This window comes from Loxodonta africana, chromosome 3 (assembly GCF_030014295.1).
Source record: "Loxodonta africana isolate mLoxAfr1 chromosome 3, mLoxAfr1.hap2, whole genome shotgun sequence".
In the NCBI taxonomy this organism is placed as follows: Eukaryota; Metazoa; Chordata; class Mammalia; order Proboscidea; family Elephantidae; genus Loxodonta; species Loxodonta africana.
In genome coordinates this window covers 91,007,747-91,028,096 of record NC_087344.1, presented here as the reverse complement: position 1 = coordinate 91,028,096, position 20,350 = coordinate 91,007,747, and the positions used below count along the sequence as shown (strand labels likewise).

The window sequence follows — 20,350 nt, the reverse complement described above, 5'->3', positions numbered from 1 at the left end:
ATGAGAAGGACATGACAGGGCTGGCCTCTGGTACCAGGAAGTGGATGAGAAACACAGGGAGCAGAGCTGACCCAGCCAAGCTAGACTAGAACAGAGCATCCAACCCATCTGTAGTCATATGAGGAAACCGAGCAAAAAGCTGAACCCAGTTTAGGTCAGTCAATACCCAGCCAACCCACAAACCTGTGAACTATAAAAATAAATGCTATTTAAAATCCCTGAGTTTTGGGATGGTTTGTTACACAGCAATAGCTAACTGATACATTGCTATATTCCAGGGCCTAGAATAATACTTGGAATATTATGAGAGCTAGGTAATTTTTTAAGGAATTATTTAATTGAAAAGCAGAAGAAATAGCCAAAGAGGTGAGAGAAAATCCAGGAGAATAAAGTGTCACAGAAGCCAAGAAAGGGGAATGTTTCAAGACAAGTGGTCATTCGGGGCTAATAAGGCTGAAAGTCTATTAAATTAGGACTGAATATGGCAACATGGCGGTTATTGGTAGCCTTGAAAAAGAAAGGAAGCCAGACTGGAATGGACTTGAAAAAAAATGGTAAGAAATGTCTATAAGAAAGAAAACTCCCACAGACAAAAATCAGCAGTGCTCCTCCATGCCACCTCATCATTCTTCCTCTAAGGTTTCTTTCCTTTCAGATTACTTGACCCTGGCTATTAAACCTGGGATTTTTTTTCTCCTGCAAAGAATAGGAATGCCAAACTTTCAAAGGTGATTTTGTCTTTATTATCTCACAATATACAACAAGGCACTGGTTGAGGATAATACAATAGAAAAGACTCTACCTGCACTATCCCATGCTTGAGTTAAATGTCTAAAACAGGCCAAATCATTGCCCATCAGTCAAATAGCTGGAATCTTTACCAACTGTATAATAATCAACTATAGAGTTTTAACCACATAAAACACTGTAGAATAGCAGATAATAACAGACTCCTAATGAATTCAAGCACTAAGAATGAAATTTGGCGGTATAAACGTACTCCCAAGAGCAAGCTTTAAGTTTGATTATCATATTCAGAAGTGATGATTCTCAATTCACACTCCATGATTAAAGGATTAAAGATTTATATTACTTCTACCAATTTTTTATTATGGAGCATTCTAGGTACTTCCCATATGATGTCTTATACATAATTATTTTAACTCTCCAAATAAATTCTACAGGGACTTTCTTCAACTTAATTAAAAAACCATTTTACATTTTACATATTGTGGCACCTACCACAGTTCTTTAATAAATACATATTGTTTTCATCTCATGTATAATGAGCCTTAAAGTTTTTCTATCATACCATATTTTTCCATGTGCTCTTTTCCAGCATTTCCAAACATCTGAGAAGTCACTGGGTGTGCAGACATTCCATATTTATCGATCATGACCTCAAGATGTTTATCAATTGGATTGGTCCTATCTGAAAACTAAAAAAGGAGAAAAAACAAAATTTAAAAAGTAGCTGACAAGATAACTGTCTCTTTCAACTACTGCAGTGTTACTAAGGCATTTGTTTATACTAAAAGCAGAGTAAATCAAAAATGGCCAATGTGAATGGTATAACCATTTTGGAAAATGATATGGCGCTTCCTTAGAAAGCTAGAAATGGAAATACCATATAATCCAGCAATCCCCCCTCCCAGGAATATATCCTAAAGAAACAAGAGCCATCACACAAATAGACATATGGACACCCATGTTCACTGCAGCATTGTTCACAATAGCAAAAAGATGGAAACAACCCAGATGCCCATTAACAGATGAATGGATAAACAAACTATGGTATGTACACACAACGGAGTACTACTCAATGATAAGAAACAATGATGAAACTGCAAAGCATGGATGAATCTAGAGGGCATTATGCAGAGTGAAATAAGTCAATTGCAAAAGGACAAATATTGTGTGAGACCATTAATTACTATGAAAACTCATGAAAAGGTTTACACACAGAAAGAAACAATCTTTGATGGTTACAAGGAGGGGAAGGATGGGATGGAAAAACACTGGATAGACAATAGATAAGCGGTAAGTTTGGTGAAGGGTAAGACAGTACACAATACTGGGGAAGCCAGCACAACTTGTACAAGCCAAGATCATGGACACTACATAGACACATCCAACCTCACTGAGGGACCAAATGACTGGGCTGAGGGCTCTGGGGACCATGGTCTCTGGGAACATCTAGCTCAACCTGCACAATAGTTTATAAAGAAAATGTTCTACATTCTACTTTGGTGAGTAGCATCTGGGGTCTTAAAAGCTTGTGAATGGCCATCTAAGATACTCCACTGGTCTCACCTCGTCTGGAGCAAGGGAGAATGAAGAAAATCAAAGACACAAGAGAAAGATTAGTCCAAAGGACTAATGGATCACAACTACCACAGCCTCTACCTGACTGAGTCCAGCATAACTAGATGGTGCCTGGCTACCACCATGGACTGCTCTGACAGGGATCACAATAGAGGGCCCTGGACAAAGCTAGAGAAAAATGTAGAACAAAATTTTAACTCACAAAAAAGACCAGACTTACTGGCCTGACAGAGACTAGGGAAGCCCAGAGTATGACCTCCAGTAACTCTTTTAGCTCTGTAATGAAGTCACTCCGGAGGTTCACCCTTCAGCCAAAGATTAGACAGGCTCATAAAACAAAATGAGACTAAGAGGGCACACCAGGCCAGGGGCAAGAACTGGAAGGCAGGAGGGGACAGGAAACCTGGTAGCAGGGAACCCAAGGTCGAGAAGGGGAGAGCGTTAACATGTCGCAGGGCTGGTAACCAATGTCACAAAATAGTATGTGTACTAATTGTTTAACGAGAAGCTAGTTTGTCCTGTAAACCTTCATCTAAAGTACAATAATAAAAATAAATAAGTATTAAAAAAGGAAAATATGGCCAACATGAATAAAGTCAGTAAATGCTTTGCAGGGAAATATGGAGAGAAGGAAAAAAGAATCAAGTGACCAAAGAGGTATTAATTCTTTCAGGAAATAGTTACTGAACATCCAGTATGTGCCAGTAAACTATCCAAGGCAGAACAGTGAACAAAATAGATAAAGTCCCTGCTCATCTGGCATTGATACTGGGAGACAAGAGAAAGGGTAATGGGAACAAAAATATAAATAATAATACTATGTTGTTGTTGTCAGGCGCCATTGAGTTGGTTTTGACTCATAGCGACCCTATGTACAACAGAATGAAACACTGCCCAGTCCTGTGCCATCCTCACAATCGTTCATGTGTTTGAACCCATTGTTGCAGCTATTGTGTCAATCCATCTCATTGGCAATCTTCCTCTTTTTCACTGACCCTCTATTTTATCAAGCATGATGTCCTTCTCCAGGGACTGGTCACTGCTGATAACATGTCCAAAGTACATGAGACAAAGTCTCATCATCCTCGCTTTTAAGGAACATTCTGGCTGTACTTCTTCCAAGACAGATTTGTTTGTTCCTCTGGCAGTCCACAGTATGTATATTCGATATTCTTCACCAACACCATAATTCAAAGGCATCAGTTCTTCATTCTTCCTTATTTAGTGTCCAGCTGTCACAGGCATATGAGGTAATTGAAAATACCACGGCTTGGGTCAGGTACACTTAGTTCTCAAGGTGACATCTTTGCTTTTTAACACTTCAAAGAGGTCTTTTGCAGTAGATTTGCCCAATGCAATACGTTGTTTGATTGCTTGACTGCTGCTTCCATGAGCACTGATTGTGAATCCAAGTAAAATGAAGCCTGTGACAACTTCAATCTTTTCTCCATTTATCATGATGTTGCTTATTGGTCCAGTTGTGGGGATTTTTGTTTTCTTTATGTTGAGGTGTAATCTATCCTGAAGCCTGTAGTCTTTGATCTTCATTTTGATCTACATCAGCATCAACATCAGTAATGAAAATAATGCTATAAAGAAGAATAAATCTAAGTAAGGGGACAGAGACTGAAGATTGGAAGCATCATTTTATAAACAGTAGTCAGGGGAGGTCTCACTGATAAAGTGATATTTGATTAAGGATATGAGAGGTAAGGGAGCAAGCCCCCTGGATAACCTTGGAAGAAGAATATTCTAGGCAGAGGGCACAATAAGAACAAAGGCTTTAAGGCAGAAATAAGTTTGGGTGTTTGAGAAAAGAAGCAAATTACGATTAGGACAAAGTGATACTCAGAAAGTAGCATACTTAGTGGCGTCTGGGGTCTTAAAAGCTTGTGCCGACCATCTAAGATACATCAATTGGTCCCAACCCACCTGGAGCAAAGGAGAATGAAGAACACCAAAGACACAAGGACAATATTAACCCAAGAGACAAAAGGGCCACATAAACCAGCGACTCCATTCAGCCTGAGACTGGAAGAACTAGATGGTGCTCGGCTACCACCAATGACCACCCTGACAGGGAACACAACAGACAGCTCCTTGCAGAGCATGAGTAAAGTGTGGTGCAGAACTCAAATTCACATAAAAAGATCAGACTTAATGGTCGACTGAGACTAGAAGAACCCCCGAAGACACGGATCCCGAGCTCTCTGTTAACTGAGAACTAAAACCTAAACATAAAATAATACTCATGAAGAATGTGCTTCTTGTTCAAGTAGATACATGAGACTAAATGGGCAGTTCCTCTCTGGAGGCAGGATGAGAAGGCAGAAAGGGACAGCAGCTAGTTGAAGGGACATGGGAAACCCAGGGTGGAAAGGAGGAATGTGATGTTACATTACAGGAATTGCTACCAGGGTCACATAATAATATATGTACAAATTTTTTGTATGAGAAATTAACTTGAGCTGTTAACTTTCACCTAACGCACAATAAATAAAAAAAGAAAAATAAAGTAGTGTCCTGTTAAATGTTTAATAACATTTTGTGGGAGGAAAAGCCCTGATTAGTAGCATTTGCCAATTTTTGTGATGTAAATACTCCCACCATGGCCAATTTGAATCTATTAATACGATGTCCCTGAAAGCAAAGGTGGAACAACATGTGCATATTTGGATTTGCAAGCTGGTATAAGCCAGTACACACCAGTTCCAGCAAACCACTAATTTAAACCCAACTGTATCAATAACCATTACATGAAGGGTATAAACCCCTAAATTAAAAGGCAGAGATTATTACAGTGCTAAAAACAAGACCCAACTATACGCAGCCTACAAAAACCCAATTCAAATAAAACAACCAGAATAGGTCAAAGGATGAAAAAAGATATACTATTCTAATTCTAATAAAAAAGAAAAAGCTGGAGTTACTATGTTGCCATCAGACAAACTAAATACAAGATCAAAGAATATTATAAGGGATAAAGATGGTTATTTCATAATGAAGGAGTTAATTTATCAAGAGGACATAATAATCCTAAATGTTTATATACCTAATATTAGAGCTCCAAAATACGTGAAACAAAAACTGATAGAACTGAAAGAATAAATAGGCAAATCCCCAATATAATGGGAGATCTCAATACCACCCTCTCAATAATTCACAGAACGAGTAGAAAATGAGCAAAGATATCAAGGACGTAACCAACATTATCAACAAACTGGACTGAATTAGCACTTATAGAACAGTCCACCCAATAAAATAGAGTACATATTCTTTTTAAGTACACATGGCCTATTCACCAAAATGAAACCATATCCTGAGCCAAAAATCAAATCTCAATAAATTAAAAAGTATTCACATCATAACAAAGTACAGTCTCTGATCACAAGAATTAAAATAGAAATAAGTAACAAAGATATCTGGAAAATGCCTCAACACTTGGAAACTAAGCAATACACTTCTAACTCATGGGTCAAAAAAGAAATCACAACTAAAATTACAAAATAATTTGAACTAAATGAAAACAAAGACACAGCATAACAAAATTTGTGGTATTCTGTTTAAGCCATATTTAGAAAGAAATCTATACCATTAAATGCCCATATTAGAAAAGAATAAAGGTTTAAAATCAGTGACCTAAGCTTCCAACTTAGGAAACTAGAAGAGCAAATTAAATCCAAAGTAGAAGAAAAGAAATGTTAAAGATCAGAGCAAAAAGCAATGAAATATAATAGAGAGAAATCAATGAAAAAAAAGGTGGTCTTTTGAGAAGATTAATAAAACTAATAAACCTTTCAACAAACCTTTAGTCATGGAAAAAAGAGAGAAGGCAAAAATTACCTTCAGAAGAAGAAAAAGGACATGGCTACAGATCCTACTTTAAAGGGATACTAAGGGAATAATATGAACTTTTTGCCAAGAAATTTAACAATTTAGATAAAACGGACAAATTTTTTGAAGGCCACAACTATCAAAGCTCTCAAGAAAAGAATACATAACCTAAATAGTAATATTTACTAAAGAAATTGAACTGGTAGTTAAAAACCTTCCCAAAAGAAACCCTGTATGTACGAGCATTGTGGTGATGCTTTCACAACTCTGTGAATATGCTAAAAAACAATAAAGTATACACTAAATACAGGTGAATTTTTACGGTGTGTGAAATTCATCTCAATAAAGTTGTAAAAGAAAAAAAGAAACCAAAAAATTACCAATTATTTCTATAATAACCTAGACCTACTTATTTTCTAAAACATACAAACGTGATTAAGATCTTCTAGTTTATGGTTAAATGAAAGAGAAGTTATTTATTTGTTTTTACTCTTCTGAATTTTGGAGAACACTGTCTCGATCAAGTAAAAAGTTTCCAGAGTTTAGCTCCATAATCCTATGGCAATGGTGATAACAAGTTTAGAAACAAACAGAAAAGGCCTCAGCCTCAATATTAATCAAAGAAGTACAAATTAAAAAAGCAATGGCATATTACTTCTCCTAACAAACTGTCAAAGATTCAAAAAGAATAATGGACACTGTTGAGAAGGGTATGGAGTAAAACAATAAAACAGGTACTCTCATACACTTCTGGTGAAAACACAAAATACCATAATCTTTCTGATAAAACAAATCATTAAAAGTGTTTTGGTATAAATGGTTAAGCGCTCAACTACCAGCCAAAAGGTTGGCAGTTCAAACCCACCGAGGGGCACATGGGAAGACAGGGCTGGCGATCTGCTTCCGAAAGGTCACAGCCTTGAAAACCCTATGGAGCAAGTTCTACTCTGCACCCATAGGGTTGCCATGAGTCAGAATCGATTAGATGTCAACTAACACAACATATCAACTAATTGCCAACATATCTTTGACTCAGCAATTCCACTTCTATCCTAGAAATAATTAATGAATTGTTTATAATACTAACAAAAATTTTACTACTACTACTAAATGCTAAAATCCAACCAAACAAAAGAGAATGAAAATTAATAACTTATAATGAAAAAATATTTAAAAACAGTAGTGAAAAATTAAGCCATTTAAATATGGATAAAAATTAATCAATTGGGGGAATTATGGTTATAAAAGAATATACATGCTATAAACTTTGTTAATGTAAAAACAAATAACTAACAAAAATAGGAGTTGGGGAGGGAGTAGAAGGATGTTAAAATGTGCTAATTTCCTCTTCAGAGTAGTTAATAAAAACTGTCTAAAGTTGAAATGTAGTTTTAAAAAATTACTTCAACCTCAAATTTTTCCTGTTTTTCTCCTAGCTGTAAAGGTGTATTTTTGGAAATACTTTTAGTGGTAAAGAAAAATTTTTATGATGTTCCTCAGTTGCATTACAGTTTCTTTTTCTTTGGTTAAATTTGAGAAAAATTAAATCGAACACCTTTGTTGAAAATAGTACATAAAATATGATCCTTTTATCTAAAATTATTTCTATCCTTTCATCTAGAAGTACACATATAGAAATGCGTAACATACTGCTCACTAGATCCTAACGATAGTGGAATATTGGGAGAATAGTGGGATATTGGGAGACTTCTTTTTTCTTCTTTATACATTCCCATATTGCTGGAGTTTCTTCATAACCAGCATATATCCTTTTTTCAAAGTAATAAAACCATCATTCTTTAAAAGAAAAAGCTCATATAATTTACTGAATAATACCACTTTGGAATCTATCCTAAGAAAATAATAAAAGTTATGAAAAAAATACTATTGAAATTATGTTTATCATAAAAACCAAAAACCTGTTGCCATCAAGTCGAACTCGACTCATGGCGATCCTATAGTAAAGAGTAGACCTGCCCCATAGGGTTTCCAAGGAGTGACTGGTGGTTTCGAACTTCTGACCTTTTTAGCAGCCTAGCTTTTAACTACTGTGTCACCAGGGCTCCGTGTTCATCACTGTATAATTTACAATGATAAGAATAATCTAAACACCCAAAACAGGAGCAACATTAAGTAAACTACAATACAGCCATGGGATAAACTGTAATGCAGTCATCGAAAATTTACTTACAAGTTATTTTTAACATGAAATAATACTAAAATTATAATGTTAAATGACAAATGAGGGATATCAAATTATATGTACAGCATAATCTCAACTATTTTTTTGTTAAATTAGTAAATCATTAATGATGATTGTCATTACAGGTGATTACTTCTTCTCTATTTCTTTCTTTATTCTTCAATTTTCTAGGGCTTTTACAACAAGGAAAATAACATTTTTAAGACAAGCACTCCCATAGCGTAGGCCATGAAAATGTTAAGAAGTAGCTATAAAAATCTGTATATGTTTTCAAACACTTGTGCACATGCATACACACACTCATAAAAGCTTGGCATCTGTCATTCTAAATACCTGGGGATAAAATGCCTACTTTGCCCTTTGCACTGGGAAGTTAAAAGCAACAGTCCTGGTTCTCACCTAACCATTTCTGAGTTATAAAAAGACTAGAATAGACACAGAGACACTTACTTTCATTCCAGCTGCTCCCTTCTCCATCTTCTCAAACCCAAGAGTGAAGACACAATCTGCCACACCTTAAAAGAAAGTTTTTTAAAAAATCAAATTTCTAGATACCCCAAATAAAATGTCATTAAATACTTGAATTTAAACAAGTATGATAATTTATATGAAATTAAAAACATATAATCCTACAAAATTTTTAATAAGTAAAAAATAGTAGAGAAAAAAATTGATATGCTTCTAGATAAGAAAAATCAAGGTGTTTAATTCTTTTGATTCTCAATATGTTAAATTTTTTATTAATACAGAAATACGTTTCAGTGAGAAACAAACACCTAATTCTGAATTTTAAAATGTTAATTAAAACAAAATGAAAAGGATCAGGATCAAAATCTCAATAGAATGTTTTTGGAAAGAAGGGGCACCTGTAAGATGATATCAAAGTTCAATTGAAAGAAAAATATAATGGAATTGACAACATTTTTCTTAAAAAAAAAAAAAAGATGACAGGAGACACTGGCATTATTAAACAGCAAGACATTATAAAGCGCCAATAATGAGAACACTGGGTAATGGAACAGTAATCAACAATCACCCATCTTTTGTATTTTCGAACTATGTAAAAAACAAAACCCAAACCCATTGCTGCCAAGTCTATTCCAACTCATAGCAATCCTACAGGACAGAATAGAACCACCAATCACGGTTTCCAAGGCTGTAAATCTTTTTTTTTTTAAAGAGATCATTCTTTATTGTTTAAGTGAAAGTTCATATATCAAGTCAGTCTCCCATACAAAAATTTATATACGGCTCTCCCCGTAATAAGACAGCACACTCTTTCTCTCCACTCTGTATTCCCAGTGTCCATTCAGCCAGCCGGACTCTGTCCCCCTGTGCCTTCTCATCTCCCCTCCAGATAGGAGCTTCCCACATAGTCTCATGTGTCTACTTGACCCAAGAAGCTCACTCCTCACCAGTATCATTTTCTATCTTATAGTCCAGTCCAATCGCTGTCTGAAGAGTTGGCTTTGGGAATTTGGGAATGGTTCCTGTCTTGGGCTAACGGAAGGTCTGGGGACCATGACCTCCAGGGTCCTTCTAGTCTCAGTCAGACCATTAAGTCTGGTCTTTTTAAGAGAATTTAAGGTCTGCATCCTACTGTTCTCCTGCTCTCTCAGGGATTCTTTGTTGTGTTCCCTGTCAGGGCAGTCATCGGTTGTAGCCGGGCACCATCTAGTTCGTCCGGTCTCAGGATGATGTAGTCACTGGTTCATGTGGCCCTTTCTATCTCTTGCGCTCATAGTTACCTTGTGTCTTTGGTGTTCTTCATTCTCCTTTGCTCCAGGTGGGTTGAGACCAATTGATGCATCTTAGATGGCCACTTGCTACCATTCGAGACCCCAGACACCATTCACCAAAGTGGAATGCAGAATGTTACCTTAATAGATTTTATCATGCCAATCGACCTAGATGTCCCTTGAAACCACGGTCCCCAGACCCCCACCCCTGCTACGCTGGCCTTTGAAGCATTCGGCTTATTCAGGAAACTTACTTGCTTTTGGTTTAGGCCAGTTGTGCCGATTTCTACTGTATTCTGTGTTGTCTTTCCCTTCATCTAAAATAGTTCTTGTCTACTATCTAATTAGTCAATACCCCTCTCCCTCCTTCCCTCCCTCCCCATCCTCATAACCACCAAAGAATATTTTCTTCTGTGTTTAAACTATTTCTTGCATTCTTATAATAGCAGTCTCATACAATATTTGTCCTTTTGCAACTAATTTCACTCAGCATAATAAGGCTATAAATCTTTATGGAAGCAGACTTTTTCCCACAGAACAACTGGTGGTTTAAGCCGCCAACCTTCCAGTTAACAGCTAAGAGTTTAACCACTGTGCCACCAGGGTTCCTTGAGCTATATAAATGTATTACCTATTCTAAAAATAATAATAAATTTAACTGAAAAATGTTAATGATGGCATAAAAGAAGGCTTAATAACATGGGAAATGTTCGGTAGTAAAGTGAGAAAAGCAGGTTACAAAAAGTATATATACTAGAATTCTATTTCAAGAGAAAATTGTTATGTACACATATTCACACATATACATATATACTGAAAGACAAACACCAAAATCAGTGCAACAGAATAGAGGGCCTAAAAAAAATCCTGGAATATTTGAAAATATGATCTATACCCAAAAGAACTGAAAACATATGGCCACAAAAGAAATTGTACACAAATGTTCATAGCAGCATTATTCATAACAGCCAAAAAGTGGAAATAACCCAAATGTTCATCAACTGAAAAACAGATAAAATGTGGTATATCCATACAATGAAATATTATTTGGGCATAAAAAGGAATAAAGTACTGATACATGGTACAACATGGATGACCTTTGAAAACATTATGCTAAGAGAAAGAAGCCAGATACAAAATTGTATGATTCCACTTATATTGTTCAGAATAAGTAAATTCCTAGAGTCAGAAAGTAGATTAGTAGTTGACAGGGGCTAGAAGGAAGGGAGAATGGAGAGTGACTGCTAATAGGTATGGGGTTTCTTTTGGGGATGATGAAAATGTTCTAAAATTGGATGTGGTAACGGTTACACAACTCTCTGACTATACTAAAAACCAATGAACTGTACATTTTAAAGGGGTGAATCTTATGGTATGTGAATTGTATCTCAATAAACCTGTGATTTCTTAAAAAGATGGACTGAATTGGGTCCTGCCAAAAAATGTGCTGAACTCCTGGCCTTTGTACCTATGAATGTGATCCTATTTGGAAATAGGGTTTTCTTTTATTGTGTTAATGAGGTCATAGCAGTTTAGGGTGGATCCTAAACGTAATCATTTCTAAGTTATAAAAAGACGAGAATAGACACAGAGACACACACAGTGAGAAGACGGACAGCATGGATGGCTTGTCTACAAGCAAAGGAATGCCAAGGATCGCCTGCAGACGCCAGAAACAAGGAGAGAGGCTCACAGAAGGAATCCACGTGGCCCAGGACCCGACCTGGACATTCTACTACTAGAACTGTGAGAAAATTAATTTCTGTTAGTCAGCGCTACCCACCTCTGGTTATTCTGTTAAGGCAGCACTAGTTAACTAAGACAAGAAATATATTATAAAGAAATCCGTCCGATGACTATGTGGAAAAATGATTAAAAGGGGACAATGACCCTACATTTATTTAAATACACTAAACAAATAAGCACTCCTCACCTCCCTGAACCAGCTGCCGACCAACGAACAAAGCAGTAGAACCAGTGGAACAGTTATTGTTGACATTGATTATAGGAATTCCAGTCAGTCCCAAACTGTGATAGATAGCCCTCTGCCCACAGGTAGAATCACCTGTATAGAAAGGAAACAAAAATTTTTAATACCCATAGCCCAGGAATTATGCAGCTGCACTGCAACATAATACTCCATTATGGTTTTCTCAGTCTTATACCTTTGCCTAGCATACAACATGGGCAGGACAATAAATACACTATTGACATCTTATGCAGAAACAGTTTTAGCATTAAGCATCAATTACTCTGCAAATAAAAAAATTCTCAAGTCATAAAATATAAGTGAATTTTTTTATTTTTATTTTTATATAATTTTATTTACTTTGCTGTTGCTGTCAAGACTATACACAATAAAACATACACCAATTCAACAGTTTTACGTTCTTCGAGTTGTGTAACCATTCTCACCCTCCTTTTCTGAGTTACCCCTCCCCCATTAACATAAATTCACTGCTCCCTAAGGTTCGTATCTAATCTTACAAGTTGCTGTTATCAATATGATCCCATATAGATAGATCTTAAAGGAGCACAATTCTTTACTAGTTAAAATATTGCTTGGTGTTAAGAAGACTTCAGGGGTTATTCTGGGCTTAAGTTTTGAAGATTATCTTAGGGCAAGAGTTTCAACAGTCAACCTTCATGACCCCAGGAAGTCTTAAGTCCATGAGAATTTGTAATTCTGTTCTACATTTTCCCCTTTTTGATCAGGATTCTTCTATGGAATCTCTCATGAAAATGTTCAGTAATGGTAGCCAGGCACCATCCAGTTCTTCTGGTCTCATGCCAAAGGAGACAGTTGTTCATGGAGGCAATTAGCCACACACACAGAGGTAAGATAACAGAGAAATGACCAGGTAATAGCAAACAATGCAATCTGTCTAGGACTACATGAAAAAGGAAGCAATATTTCGTTGACTGTCAGACATAAATCTTTAAAACTTTGCCAATTGATTATTTAAAAGGCCCTGATTTTCTTTTCATATAAAGATTCCACAATTTCAAAAATTGTAAAAGATCGTATGTGGCAGGGCATTCCAAGAAAATGGTGCTCTGAGTTGAGCACACTTCTGACTCCCTCTTCCAAGCAACATGACCACCAAGTAAGACACGCTGAAGCAGTATGACAGGAATATCTGGAGGGACAGGCTCTCTAGGGGTCTTCAGGAAAAATAGCAGGGTTCAGGATCTCCATTTCAACAAATATATTTTGCATTCCTTTGACCCAGTAAATTTCCCTTCTAGAATACTCTTGCTCTCTTGAGACCTCAAGGAAATAATCATGGATATGAACAAGATTCATCTATAGCAATGTTTGCTGCAACTTTTTATAAAACCTAAAAATTAGAAATAACTTAAAATTTCCAAGAACAGGATACCATTACTACAACTAAATAAACTGCAGTAGATCCACAAGACGAGAATATCATGCAATCATCAAAAATGCTATAAAACACTGTAGCATTATTAAGCATAATAGTCAAAAAAGGCAAACAGCTCAAGTATTCAACAAATGAATGAATTAACACAATGTGGTATATACATACAATGGAATATTAATCAGTCATAAAGAGAAATGAAGTTTTCTTTATGCTACAACATCAAAGAATCTTGAAAACGTTAAACCCACTGCCGTCGAGTCAATTCTGACTCATAGCAACTCTACAGGACAGAGTAGAAGCGCCCCATAGAGTTTCCAAGGAGCGCCTAGCGGATTCGAACTGCTGACCTCTTAGTTAACAGCCGTAGCACTTAACCACTACGCCACCAGGGTTTCAAAAAAAAAAAATAATGAAAACATTATGCTGAATAAAATAAGTCAGATAGAAAAAGACAAATATCGTACAATCCCAGTTACATGAAATATCAAAAATAGGCAAATGCATAGAGATAAGCTTATTAGTGGTTACCAGGGACAGGGGGTGGGACAGATTGGGAGGTATTGCTTAAGAGATACTGAGTTTCTGTTGGGGGTGATATAAAACTTTTGGAAATGGTAGTGGGGATGGTTGTACAACATGGTGAATATAATTAACGTCATTGAATTGTATACTTAAAAATGGTTAAAATTGCAAAAGCTTTTTTTATATATATACACACATCACTATTTTTTAAATGTTGTAAAAAGACTCAGGACATCCACTAAAAGGAGACGGGCTAAACAAATTATCACACATCTATACAGTGGTACACTATGCTGTCATTTAAAAAAAGAAAAGAAAAAAAAGACCAAGGTGAATAGTCATCAAGAATAATTAAAAAAAAAAAAAGGATACGAAATAGTGTGTATGTTATGTGACAATTTATGTAACAAAAGGGGAAGAGAGAAATTACACATCCACATGGACTGGCTTGTACATGCATGAATTTCCTCTGGACAGATACACTAGAATTTGGTAAAACTGCTTGTCTGTAGGGAGGGAGCCACAAGACAGGGAGACAGGAGTAAGAGTGAGACTTTCCACTATACAATCACCCATCTTTTGTATTTTTGAACCATGTAAATGTATCATCTATTCCAAAAATAATAAAAAACTTAATTGAAAAGTGTTAATGATGGCATAAAAGGCGGCTTAATTAATGACACAGGAAATGTTCAACAGTAAAATGAGAAAAGCCGTTTACAAAAAAGAACATATACTAGGACCCTATTTTCTTTAAGAGAAACTTGTGCATACATAGTCACACACATATACATACACTGAAGGATATATACCAAAAAACTAATGGTGGTAATCTCTAGATAATGGGATTACAGGCAATTTATTTCTCCTTGTGCTTTTTTGTGTTTTCCTTTTTTTTTAAAACAATCGTTATGTTATTTTTCTAATCAGAAAAAGTCTAATGAAAAAAATTTATTACATAAAAGTTAATAAATATATATTTTAAGATAACAAAGAACAAAAATTTATCTCCTGAACAGTAATTATCGTTACATGGTAGAACTATAGGTAATTTCTTCTTTTTTAAAGATATTAAAAATGTTTTTAAATTTATCTCCTATTTTGACAATAATGACAAACTAAACTAGGCTGCCACATAAGGGAAATTGTGAACCATGGGTTTTGAGAGTCCTGAGGTTCGAAAATTAAAATTCATAAATACCTGTGTTGTTTACGTAGCTGCTTCTAGATTTAGGTGAATAATTTTTAGAACACACCTACTCCTTGCTTATCGACTATCTCGTTATCCAACATTTCACAATTATGAAGATATCAAAAAATCAACTACCCAGCTATTTTGCACATTAATGACATACGTCTGAGAGTAACAAACGCTGAGGTATGAGGCAACAGTAACGCTGGCTGTGATGGTTAAGGTTATGTGTCACCTTGGCTGGGCCATGATTCTCAGTGGTTTGGCAGTTACATAATGATGTAGTCAGTCATCCTTCATTTTTGCATAATGCCGATTTCTGCATAATGACCTAGTCTTTAGAACCTAACCTTGTCGATGAGGAGTGGGTGCATATTGTTTACCACATACCGTAAACATATCCAACACATGCCTGTTCCACAGATGAATAAGGGATCTGTGCATCAGCTAAAGCCTTCTGGCCTATAAAAACAAAAGAATTTTATCAAAAAGTGCTCTAAGTATTTGCTTTAAACCAAAACCAAACCAAACCCAGTGCCGTCAAGTTGATTCCGACTCATAGCGACCCTACAGGACAGAACAGAACTGCCCCATAGAGTTTCCAAGGAGTGCCTGGCGGATTTGAACTGCCGCCCCTTTAGTTAGCAGCCGTAGCACTTAACCACTACACCACCAGGGTTTCCAGTATTTGCTTTAAGTGGATAGAAATTAAGTTTAGCATTTTCCCAGCATAAATCTATCTCTATATAGTCTATGTCCAACTCAAATGCCAAATTGTTCATCAAATCATACCAAAGGTTTCTTTTCAGGGCTAATCATTTCTTCCTCTGTGCTACTGCCACAGTTTTCCATGCCTCCTTTCTGATACTTACCACTTTTTGTCCTTACTGTACACTAACTATGTGGTTGCTGTTAGCTGCTGAGGAGTCAATTCCAACTCATGGCGACCCCATGTGTGCAGAGTAGAACTGCTCCATTGGGTTTTCAAGGCTGTGACCTTTTGGAAGGAGATCACTGGGCCTATCTTCCAAGGCCTCTCTGGATGGGTTTCAATCACCCACCTACAGGCTAACAGTTGAGTGCTTAACCATTTATGCCACCCAGGGATCCCTACATCTAACTATAAACATATTAAACCTCCTAAACGGCAAGGCCCTTGTCTTACTCCTCTGTGTCTCTGCCACACACGGAGGGGGCAAAATGAATTAGAATCAGGGGAAGGAAAAGAGAGAGAAGAGTGGGAGTACTAATGTGCTCATCTCACAAAGCCAGGATCAAGAAATCATTCTGTCTATAGACCAAGAAATGGAGCTTTAAGCATGGATGTGTAAGTGACTATGCCTAGTGGGGGAACTTAGACAAATTACGTGAGTATACCAGGAACAAGAGGAAAGTGGAGATTGGAGAGAAGGTGTGAGCTAAATCCTCATCTACCACACGAAGATGCAAATAGATAATGTCTAAAACTGATTAGGAAACCCTGGTGGCATAGTGGTTAGGTGCTACAGCTGCTAACCAAAAGGTCAGCAGTTCGAATCCACCAGGTGCTCCTCGGAAACCTAACACTGTACACCTAACTATGTTGTTGCTGTTAGTTGCTAAGGAGTCAATTCCAACTCAGTCAATGGGCAGTTCTACTCTGTCCTATAGGGTCACTGTGAGTCAGAATCAACTCAATGGCAATGGGTTTGGTTTTTGGTTTTTTAAAACTGACTCAAAAACTGGAATAAGTGTAGTGGAATAAGCATTTAGAGATATGGAGATAACCATTCAAAGGACTAAAGCCAAAACAGTTTTTAAAACCTCTGCATAGGGTTTTCCTAGCTGTAATCTTCATGGAAGCAACTCACCAGGTCTTTCTCTCACAGAGCTACAGGATGGCTTTGAACCGCCAACCTTTAGGTTAGCAGCTAATCACAAACCGCTTATGCCACATAGGTTTGGGAATTATAATGAGTTCTGTACTCACTGTTTTTAACCATATGAATGTATTACTCTAATTTTTTTTTAATTTATGAAGATATATAACTGACTATGGGATTGGTTTGGTCAGACTATGAGTTATCTTTTCCTGCTTAGCGTATGAGCAAAAAAGTAAATGTTTTACTCATAGTAATATGGGTGCAATTATGATAAAATGAGCATTCTCATATGCTGCTAATGAGAATTAAAAAGTAGAAACACTCTGAAAAATAATTTGACAAGACCCTTAAAAATGTATACTGATTTAATGATTCTACTTCTAGGCTCTGTCCTCAAAAATGATCAGAGATGAGAAAAAATATTTATTTAGCAAGAGGTTCATTACAATTCTTCTAAAATACAAAGAAGTTGTGAACAACCTAAATGTCCAACAAAAATTATGGTATAGATATATAATATTGTGTAACAATTAAAATTTTTTTTCAAACAATTTTAAGTGACAAGAGAAATACTGATGATAAAATAAGAAGTTTAAGAAAGTAGCCCACAGAAAGAACTATATATAGTGCCTGGCTACCACTACAGACCACTCTAACCAGCAATACAATAGAAAGGTCCAATTAGAATGGGAGAAAAATTTAGAATAAAACTCAAATTCATAAAAAAAAAAAAAAAAAAGACCAGAACTACTGGACTGATAGACTTGAAGAACCCCTAAGACTATCGCCCTAAGACACCCTTTTAACCTGGAACGTCATAAAGCCACTTCTGGAGGTCACCTTTCAGCCAAATAATACATCCACCTATAACATAAACAGTAACGCCTGTGAGGAACGTGCTCCTTAGAACAATCAACTATGTAAGACCAGACACGCAGCATTTGCCCAAAAGAAAGGATGAGAAGGCAAGGAGGGGCAGGGGAACTGGAAGGATGGAAACAGGGAAGGCAGGGTGAAAATGGGGAGACTGCTGACATATTGCGGGGATAGCAACCAATGTCACAGAACAATCTGTGTACGAATTGTTGAATGGGAAACTAATTTGCTGGGTAAATTTTCACTTAAAACATAATAAAATGTTAAAAAAACTACATATAGTATATGATCCCACGGGGCAAGAGGGAAATAGAATATACCAAAGTTAATAATAGCGAGGTTTGGGTAGGAGGATTATGTTTTTATCATTATACAATTCTGTGTTTCAATAAAACACATGCACTGCTCTTATAATCAGGGGGAAAGAATGAGTTTTTTTAAAAATTTAAGGTTTAGCCTGTGCTCTGCCCCTTCTCAGCTGCTAACCAAGACATCGATGGTTCGAATCCACCAGCTGCTCCATGGAAGAAAGACATGGCAGTCTGCTTCCATGAAGATAAAACCCATTGCTGTCGAGTCCATTCCAATTCATAACAACCCTACAGGACAGAGTAGAACTCCCCCATAGGGTTTCCAAGGAGCACTTGGTGGATTTGAACTGCTGACCTTTTGGTTAGTAGCTGGACTTTTAACCACTACATCACCAAGGCCCCTCCATAAAGACTACAGCCTTGGAAACCCTATGGGGCAGTTCCACTGTCCTATAGGGTCACTATGTGTCAGAATTGACTAGACGGCAATGGGTTTGGGCTTTTTTGTTTGTTTCTTCCCCTCCTCTAGATGCCAACCGCACATTGTACCTCATGGTCTCACACTGTCTTAATGTGTGAATTTGCTTTATTTTTCCTACTAAATAATAAGAGCCTAGAAATATCATACCCCTTTGGATACGCCCAGCACCCACGATGCATTCAGTAATAAACATTTGTTGAACATTTTCTCCTAACATCAGGTTTTCTGCATATACTTCAGATTAAAATAATTATTAATAAAAGTGTTAAACAGATGAGAGGACAAAAGTACAGAACTTAACTACCTAAAATGATTTCAAAGTGTTACATGGTGTTACTGGACCACTCAACTGAGCATCATCTGTATTTAGGCACAAAGGCCTTTCTGAGGGAATGGAGGACGGAAGAATGTGTGAAGAGTAGAAGTCTCTGAACAATGGAAGTAAGGGATATAATGCTCCCCTCCATTCTACACATTTAGAAAATATGGGAAAGAAAATGGTAGAAGTCTCTTCTCTAACCAGTGTGAAGAAGCAGAGGGTAAGACTTCTGGATCTACCAGCAAATCTACTCCGAGAAACCGACTGCCCTGCCTCAGCACCAGTCTATGAATGAGTCCAGAGACAGCAGAGTGCAAGATCATTTACAGAATTTCAGGGGTTTTTCTTCCTCCCAAGTTGTGCCTGAACAAACGTTGAACTAAATGTAAATGAGGTAGTCTGAAGGTGCTTTGGGTGAGATATGAGTGGGGTCACCCTTTTACACTTCTCATTTCTCTACATAATTAAAACCAAGGGGTATTTTTTAAGAGCAAAGCTAAGTTTTAAAATGTTTATTCTACATAAAAGTTTCTTTATTAAATAGTTTATTTTCCTAATGTTGATTGCAAAAGAAGGGAATATTAATTAGTAAGCTGAGTTATTCAAGCTGGGTTTCTTGCTACTAGTTAATTCCCACATTTAGTTTCAAATTTCATAACCTCAATGTTACTGTTTTAAAATAAAAATATTATATTTACATATGAAGAAAGTAACCTCAAACTTCTTAATTAAATAAAAGAAATGGAACAAAAATATAAAATATATAGAATGTACTTATTAAAGCATCTCCCACTTCAGAAAATATGGGGATTATGTAGCCAACAACACAAAAGATGAACATTAAATGAAAAGTATCAACCCTGAGAACCAACAGCAGTTAGTCAAATTTCCTTTACCTTCCTTTTTCCAGGGCAGAGATGCTCTGACTCCCTGTATGTTGTTAGTTGACGTTAAGTCGATTCCGACTCATGGTGATCCCATGTGTGCAGAATAGAACTACTCTAGGGTTTTCAAGGTTGTAACCTTTTGGAAGCAGACTGCCAGGCCTGTCTCTAGAAGAGCCTCTGGGTAGATTCAAACTCCCAACCTCTCACCTAGTAGTTGAGCACTCAACTGTTTGTACCACCCAGAGACTCCCGAATCCCTGTAGGTTTTGTTAGGTGCCGTTGAGTCAATTTCGACTCACAGGGACCCCATGTGACTGCGCAGAACTGCTCCATAGTGTTTCCTAGGCTGTAATCTTTACAGAAGCAGATCACCACTTCTGCAGAGCCGCTGGGTGAGTTCAAACCACAAACCT

The 20,350-nt window shown here is 36.7% G+C and overlaps 1 protein-coding gene across 2 annotated transcripts in view; it reads right to left on the bottom strand.

The window, feature by feature from the left end:
* Nucleotides 1-20,350, bottom strand: part of SCP2 (sterol carrier protein 2) — a 160,478-nt gene that overhangs the window by 112,473 nt on the left and 27,655 nt on the right. The window contains exons 3-6 of one of the 2 annotated variants that reach the window (XM_023549587.2): nucleotides 15,592-15,663; nucleotides 12,035-12,166; nucleotides 8,813-8,877; nucleotides 1,313-1,439 (exon numbers count right to left, since the gene is read on the bottom strand). In XM_023549587.2, the coding sequence (XP_023405355.2) occupies nucleotides 1,313-1,439; nucleotides 8,813-8,877; nucleotides 12,035-12,166; nucleotides 15,592-15,663 (396 nt within the window). Of the gene's footprint in view, nucleotides 1-1,312; nucleotides 1,440-3,320; nucleotides 3,907-8,812; nucleotides 8,878-12,034; nucleotides 12,167-15,591; nucleotides 15,664-20,350 lie in introns of those variants that run through there. The other variant, XM_064281981.1, reaches the window with a different exon arrangement.